General features: G+C 59.0%; 1 protein-coding gene across 1 annotated transcript in view; it reads left to right on the top strand.

The window, feature by feature from the left end:
* TBC1D17 (TBC1 domain family member 17) overlaps positions 1-7,056 on the top strand; it is a 10,263-nt gene that overhangs the window by 2,588 nt on the left and 619 nt on the right. The window contains exons 4-16 of the mRNA XM_006160210.3: positions 267-390; positions 1,180-1,387; positions 1,940-2,051; positions 2,141-2,299; positions 2,888-3,016; positions 3,103-3,206; positions 3,658-3,752; positions 3,851-3,967; positions 4,068-4,168; positions 4,251-4,350; positions 6,393-6,490; positions 6,616-6,732; positions 6,972-7,053. Of these exons, the coding sequence (XP_006160272.1) occupies positions 267-390; positions 1,180-1,387; positions 1,940-2,051; positions 2,141-2,299; positions 2,888-3,016; positions 3,103-3,206; positions 3,658-3,752; positions 3,851-3,967; positions 4,068-4,168; positions 4,251-4,350; positions 6,393-6,490; positions 6,616-6,732; positions 6,972-7,053 (1,546 nt within the window). The remainder of the gene's footprint in view (positions 1-266; positions 391-1,179; positions 1,388-1,939; positions 2,052-2,140; positions 2,300-2,887; positions 3,017-3,102; positions 3,207-3,657; positions 3,753-3,850; positions 3,968-4,067; positions 4,169-4,250; positions 4,351-6,392; positions 6,491-6,615; positions 6,733-6,971; positions 7,054-7,056) is intronic.

Below are 7,056 nucleotides of genomic sequence, written 5' to 3'. Positions count from 1 at the left end.
TGCGCTCGCCAGACAGACAGAGAGAGACAGAGAGACAGAAAGCGAGAAATCACCCCCCAGGGGGGATGGTCACGCCGCAATCCCTTCTCCTCCATCCTCCTACATGGGAGTCCGGCGACATAGCCATTACACTAACTGCTGGTTCCCGGGCCAATTCAAGAATTATTTAGGGACCAGCAGTTCTCTGTCCAAGGGCTTGCCTCCCAGGGTGGCTCAGATCTGGAAACTGAATCCATAGTCCTTCACTCTCCTTCCTTCCCCTCAAGGACTCCAGTGGGGGCGACTCCTGCACCTCTGAGGAGGAACCAACCTTTGACCCCGGCTATGAACCCGACTGGGCTGTTATCAGCACTGTGCGGCCACGGCCCCGCCACTCAGAGCCCCCAAAAGGTAGGCTGAGCTGCACACCTGGAGGCCAGTGTGCAGGGACACATCTTGCCCTCACTGGTCATGCTCCATGGGTTTTGCTGCCCATAGTCAAGATGGCCTCTCAGCATTGCCTTCCACCTCCAGGAGAGAGGAGGCAGGTGGTACAGGGACCAACCCCGTCCAGGCCCAGGGTGGCTGTACTTTGGTGTTTGTAGCCTTGCTCATCCCACTGGGAGAGTCCTGCCTCTGAAGGTTTGGGGGATAACAAATTGAACCAGTCAGGGTGGCCATCCTGCTGTCACCCGTGGTGCTGGGGCACCCAGAGATGCGCCTGACCCCACGGGGTGGAGACTCCTTTTAGGAAGAGGTGACGCGAGAGGCAGGCTCTGCAGGACACTTGGGAGCTCCCTCTCCTGTTAGCAAGCAGCCTGTGCGGGGCCAGTGGCACTTGGCCTGGGCGTGTTCAGGGCCACCAGCCTTGCTCTGTGACTTGAGTGTAGGGTGTGGGGATGCAGGGGGACGGAGGGGAGGCAGGCAGGGGCCAGGACCAGACCGAGGGCACCTAAGAGTCAGGTGAAAGCATACGGTCTGTATTCTGAAAGCCAGGAGAGCCTGGGAAGGTCCTGGAGAGGCACGGGTCCACCTTCCCGCTTTATTCCCCTGTGCTTCCCGGGACGTGTGGGATAACCCAGAGCTCTCGGGGCCAGGGCCTGGAGGTGGCTTCAGTGAGCCTCGGGATGACTGTGCTGAGTGAGCACCCTATGTCGCTTTGGCCACCTCTGGTCTCCCAACATGGCACTGTCCCCCCAGGTGAAGAGTCCAGCTCCCCCCGGGGCTCTTGGGCCTTCTCCGTGAGCCTAGGGGAGCTCAAGTCCATCCGCCGTTCCAAGCCGGGCCTCAACTGGGCATACCTGGTGCTGGTGACCCAGGCCGGGGGCTCCCTGCCCGCCCTGCACTTCCACCGCGGGGGCACCCGTGCCCTGCTCCGTGTCCTCAGCCGCTACCTGCTGTTTGCCAGGTGAGCGTTCTCTCTGTCCCATGCCTGTGACCAGGCCCTATCCTTCCGCAGCTGTAGCCTGACCCCTCGAGGCTGCCAGAGAACACAGCTCAGGCCAACTTCCAGGCAGAGGACGAGACTGGCACATGCAGTCGAGAAGTCGGAGGCTCTTGCTGATCTCAGGCAGGACCTAGGTCCTGAAGTGTTGCAAGAGCTGCTCTTTTTTCTCTAAGTTCTGTCATTTTCTAGACTGCCAGCAGCCCTGGTTTAGTGGCCCAGCTCAATAGAAAGCATCTCTTGCCCATATTCCAGCAGGATCCCAGGGCTGCTTCTCATTGGCTCATCCCTGAATCAGTCATCTTGGCTAGGGAAATGGAGGGCTCTCATTGGCCAGCACTGGATCATGTGCCCACCTCTGGGGTCCAGATGGGTCTCAGGCCTTTCCTCCACAACCGCTTACCAGAGATGAGGGGTTCTCCTCGAGGGCAATCAGGCAGCTGCAGCAGGAACAAACGCAGGGCAGGCATGACAGCCTGGGACACTGGGCATGGCCTGACTGTCCCTCTCCCCCAGCTCCCCGCAGGACTCCCGCCTCTACCTTGTCTTCCCCCACGACTCCTCTGCCCTCTCCAACTCCTTCCACCACCTGCAGCTGTTCGACCAGGACAGTTCCAATGTGGTGTCTGTGAGTTCCCAGTCCCGGCCGGCAGGGTGTGGGCAGGAAGGGACCAGCCCGGGAAGGGTGGGCTCTGACTGGCTGTGGCCCCGTCTCAGCGCTTCTTCCAGGACCCGTATTCCACTACCTTCAGCAGCTTCTCCCGGGTAACCAACTTCTTCCGGGGAGCCCTGCAGCCCCACCCTGAGGGGGCCTCCCCTGACCTTCCTCCAGCACCCGAGGATGAGCCTGAGCCTGGCTTCGAGGTCATCTCCTGTGTGAGTACTGAGCGGCCCTCCCTACTATGCACTGGCTGTTCCCTTGAGCACTGTGACTTCATTCCTTGGGCTTCATTTCCGCCTCAGTAAGCTGGGAACAGTAACATCGGCCCCTCACTGTGCCCCACAAGGCGTGACTTCATGTGTACCACTGGCCGCTGGCTGACACTGTTATCACTGGAGGGGCGTTTCCTTTTTTTTTTTTTTTTGTGGGTTTTTTTTGACAGACAGACAGATAGAAAGCGAGAAGTCACCCCCCGGGAGGATGGCCACGCCACAATCCCTTCTTCTCTGTTCTCCTCTCGGGATCTTGGGCACGCATGCACACACGCCCGGCATGAGTTTTAAGCCACTGGGTCCGGGACGCGAACCGCGTGGGAGTCCAGCGACATAGCCATTACACTAACTGCTGGTCCCCGGAGGGGTGTTTCCTGATTCGGGGGCTACTCCACTGCTGACCCAGGGTGGTTGATGCTGCACGTTAACTGCCCATCAAGCTAAGCAGGGCTGAGCTCTCTCAGAGGTGGCTGAGACGGGATGAGGGCCGGTCCTGGCCAGGGCACGGGGCTCACTCACTCGTGGCCGCAGGTAGAGCTGGGGCCGCGGCCGGCCGTGGAGCGGGCGTCTCCAGTCACAGAGGAGGAGTGGGCCAGCCACATGAGCCCCGAGGGCCGCTTGCAGCAAGTCTCTGAGCTGAAGAGCCGGATCTTCTCAGGGGTGAGCACCAAGGTGGGTGGGAGGACAGGGTGGGTCCAACAGGCATCCAGAAGGCCCCTCTGAGCTGCCTACCTGCTCTACCCCAGGGACTCTGCCCCAGCCTGCGGCGTGAGGCCTGGAAGTTCCTCCTGGGGTACCTCAGCTGGGAGGGCTCGAGTGACGAGCACAAGACCCATGTGCGCAAGAAAACGTGAGTGAGCCACTGTGTTCTCGGGTGCCCTTGCCACACACTGGGCACTCTCCCATGCTGGAGGGACGTGGTGAACAGGCCTGACCTGTCCCCCTCCCGGGGTTCCTGTCCTCCGTTGCTATTTTTGTTCCCAAGCCACACCGCCTAACAACTGTAGCTTTGCCGTGTGTTCTATACCTTTGTTCCTGGAGTTGATAAAGCACCCTAGCACTCTCTGTCCAGCAGGGGGTGACAGGTGACCACCAAAAGCCAATGAGGATGTTCTGTGCAGTGAGAGATGAGGGGTGGCAGGAGCAACTGGGTGGCCTGCTTGAACCTGTATGGCCAGGGAGGTGCCGGGAAGACCAGGGAACAGCCCTGAAGGACAAGGCAGTGGCACTGGACTGGCGTTTCCCAGGTCCTGCCTGGAGCTTGGGGACACCTCAGCCTCTCTCCTCTCCCTGCCCCTCAGGGACGAGTATTTCCGCATGAAGCTGCAGTGGAAATCTGTGAGCCCCGAGCAGGAGCGGAGGAACTCACTCCTGCATGGGTACCGCAGTCTCATCGGTGGGTGTGGGGGTGGAGGTGAGTGTGGCCAGGGAGGGATGGAACGCTCAGCCCTCTCCCCTTCATACCCTTCCCCGTCTTGGTCTTGGCCTTGGCAGAGAGAGACGTGAGCCGCACCGACAGGACCAACAAGTTCTACGAAGGCCCCGAGAACCCGGGGCTGGGCCTGCTGCATGACATCCTCCTCACGTACTGCATGTACCATTTCGACCTCGGTGCGCTGGGACTGGGGGCTGGGCTGGTCGGCAGGGGCTGGGTCTCCCTTGCGGGTGTTGCAGCCCTGCCGAGCTAGCTCCCGAACTCATGTCCCCCCAGGCTACGTCCAGGGCATGAGCGACCTGCTCTCTCCCATCCTCTACGTTGTTCAGAACGAGGTGGATGCCTTCTGGTGTTTCTGTGGCTTCATGGAGCTTGTGGTGAGGCTGGGGCAGGGGAGGAGATAGGCCCCTGGGGGCCGGGGGCTCCTGGCTCCTCACGGATCCACCTTCCCCCCTGCAGCAGGGCAACTTTGAGGAGAGTCAAGAGACCATGAAGCGGCAACTCGGACAACTGCTGCTGCTCCTGAGGGTGCTTGACCCGCCACTCTGTGACTTCCTGGGTGTGTGCCCTGGGCAAGGGTGGACCGAGGCAGTGGGCCAGGGTCCTTGCTAGAGTCCCTGTCAGGAGCCACAGATGGGGGCCAGGACTTGGTCTTGATCCAAACAAGGAAAAGGGCCACATGTAACTCAGAACCGGAACCCACATGTATGGGCAGGGTGGTAGTTTGGAGTAAACCCTTGGCACTGCAGACGTGTGGACCTGCCCACCCATGGGCCAGGCAGCCGGCCCCTCCTGCACTGGATCCCGGCTGAGCCAGACCTGCAGGGCTCTGAGAAGGGGGAGTCTGCCCAGCTCCTGCTCTCAGGCCGGAACAGAAGCTGGTGCTCTGGCCCTTGGGCTGGGGCTTGACAGTTTTCTCACTTTCCAGCCAGCCTTTTTTTTTCCCCAGAGATTTTTGCTACAGGGTGCAAGTGCTCACCAGGGCGGCAGAGACAGGCAGAAAGCAAGAAATCATCCACAGGGGGATGGCCACACCACAACCCCTTCTTCTTCATTCTCCTCTCGGGATTCTGGGCGTGCGCGCACACGTTCCTAACTTAAGTTTTAAGCCACTGGGTCCAGCACTCAGACTGCAGTCAGCTACGTAGGAGTGCGGTGATGTGACCCTCGCGCCATCTGCTTGTCCTTCCAGCCTCTCCTCATTACCCATTCAGTGGGAAAAAATGCAGAAAATTCGGGCCCAGCAAATGGTATAATGGTTACATCTTTGGACTCTCATGCCAGTTCTAGTTCCAGACCCGGTGGCATAAAACTCACACGGGGCATGTGTCTGTGTGTGCCCAAGGGATTGTGGCATGGCTATCTCCCTGGGGACTGATTTCTTGCTTTTTAGTTGTCTTTCTGGCAGATGCATGCATCCCATGGCAAAATTAAAAAACTCTTAAAAAAACAAGAAATTTGGGTTAAGGAATGAAAGTAGAGGCTGTTGGTACCTTAGAGGGGAGACAATGACAAAAGTTAATTTCCTGGGCCAGCAAGTGATTATGTTGCTGGACTCGCCTGGACCAGGTAGCTTAAAACTCATGCCTGACACGTGTGTGTGTGTGTGTGTGTGTGCCCAAGATCCCAAGAGGAGAATGGAGAAGGGGTTGCAGCATCCTTGGGGGTGATTTCTCACTTTCACTCTCACTTGTCTCTGTGTCTTCAGTGAGTGCATGTGCCCTAGGGGGAAAATCTTTTAAAAAGTAATCATTCAGTGACTGCATGGTTTTCTTTTCTTTTTTTTTTTTTTTTGGAGAGGTTTTTGCTATAGGGCACATGCGCTCGCCAGACAGACAGAGACAGAGAGACACAAAGCGAGAAATCATCCCCCAGGGGGATGGCCACACTGCAATCCCTTCTCCTCCATTTTCCTCTCGGGATCTTGGGCACGCACACGCACACGCGCCTGGTGTGAGTTTTAAGCCACCTGGTCCAGGAAGTGAACCACGGTTGACTACGTGGGAGTTCAGCGACATAGCCATTGCCTGAGGGGCTGGTCCCAAGTGACTGCATGGTTTTCTGAAGGATGGTCTAGAATTGATTTCTAGAACAAGTGCTGGGCAGTTGGGTCATGTACAGTTTTTCAAGATGAATAATCAGGTGGCTTATTGACAGGCTCCAAGCAGTGGAATCAGGTCCAGGGCAGTCCTTACGGCATTTGGAACCTTTGTCCTGCCAGTTGTTTTCCTGCCCGGTCACCGCTGCAAGCCCGGGACAGAAAGGGAGTGCCCATTTCAGCCCTCTCTAGCACTGGGCGCTGAGATCGGTTTCCTCTAGGGGGCGCTGGTCTCAGCGCATCTCCTGTGTGGAAGACTGGGCCACAGTGGCCTTGCTCTGCAGTGTGGAATGCCAAGGACAAAGGCCTTGGCCACGGAAGCACGCTGGGCTCATGTCTGCGGCCCCCTGCACTTGGCATAAGTCCCTTGCCAAGGCTGGAGGAAGGTCCCAGCCAGCACCACTTAGCACCTCCGTGCCTTGGAGTGGGACGGAATTAGCCCCACACTTGCACTTTGTGAGGCCTGCGAGGCTGAGTTGGTTCCCTGTCCTTCACCTCCCCAGACTCCCAGGACTCTGGCTCCCTCTGCTTCTGCTTCCGGTGGCTGCTCATCTGGTTCAAGAGGGAGTTCCCCTTCCCTGACGTCCTCCGGCTGTGGGAGGTGGGCCGGTTTCTGGGTGGGTGGGTTGACCTTGTGAGAAAGGCCCTCCTGCTGGCGGGAGGAGCCTGGGGGCTGGGGTGGAGGGCGAAGGCTGGCTGTGACTTTTTCCAACCCCGCCACCCCAGGTGCTGTGGACTGGACTCCCTGGTCCCAACCTGCACCTGCTTGTGGCTTGTGCCATCCTGGACATGGAGCGGGACACCCTCATGCTGTCGGGCTTTGGCTCCAATGAGATCCTCAAAGTGAGGCCCACCTCTTTCCCACTCTCCTCCCTGTCCACCCTGACCTGGGGGGTGATTGGTGGAGGCGGGCGCTGCGCCTGCTCCACGGTACCTCAGGGAAGCAATTCTAGTTGGCTGTGAGCACGGTTGGGGGTGTTGAGTGGGTGATGCCCCAGCCGTCTGGTGCCCAGCTCTGCAGAGTAGGCGCTGGGGCGGGGCTGGCTGCCTGCCAGGCTGACCCAGCTCTTCCCTTCCCGCAGCACATCAACGAGCTGACCATGAAGCTGAGCGTGGAGGACGTGCTGACGCGGGCCGAGGCCCTCTACCGGCAGGTGGACGCCCGCC

The sequence above is a fragment of the Tupaia chinensis genome, unplaced genomic scaffold, assembly GCF_000334495.1.
Source record: "Tupaia chinensis unplaced genomic scaffold, TupChi_1.0 Scaffold000673_1, whole genome shotgun sequence".
Classification (NCBI taxonomy): domain Eukaryota; kingdom Metazoa; phylum Chordata; class Mammalia; order Scandentia; family Tupaiidae; genus Tupaia; species Tupaia belangeri.
Note: the sequence above shows the minus strand (reverse complement) of the source record. Positions and strands in the feature narration are given on the sequence as shown.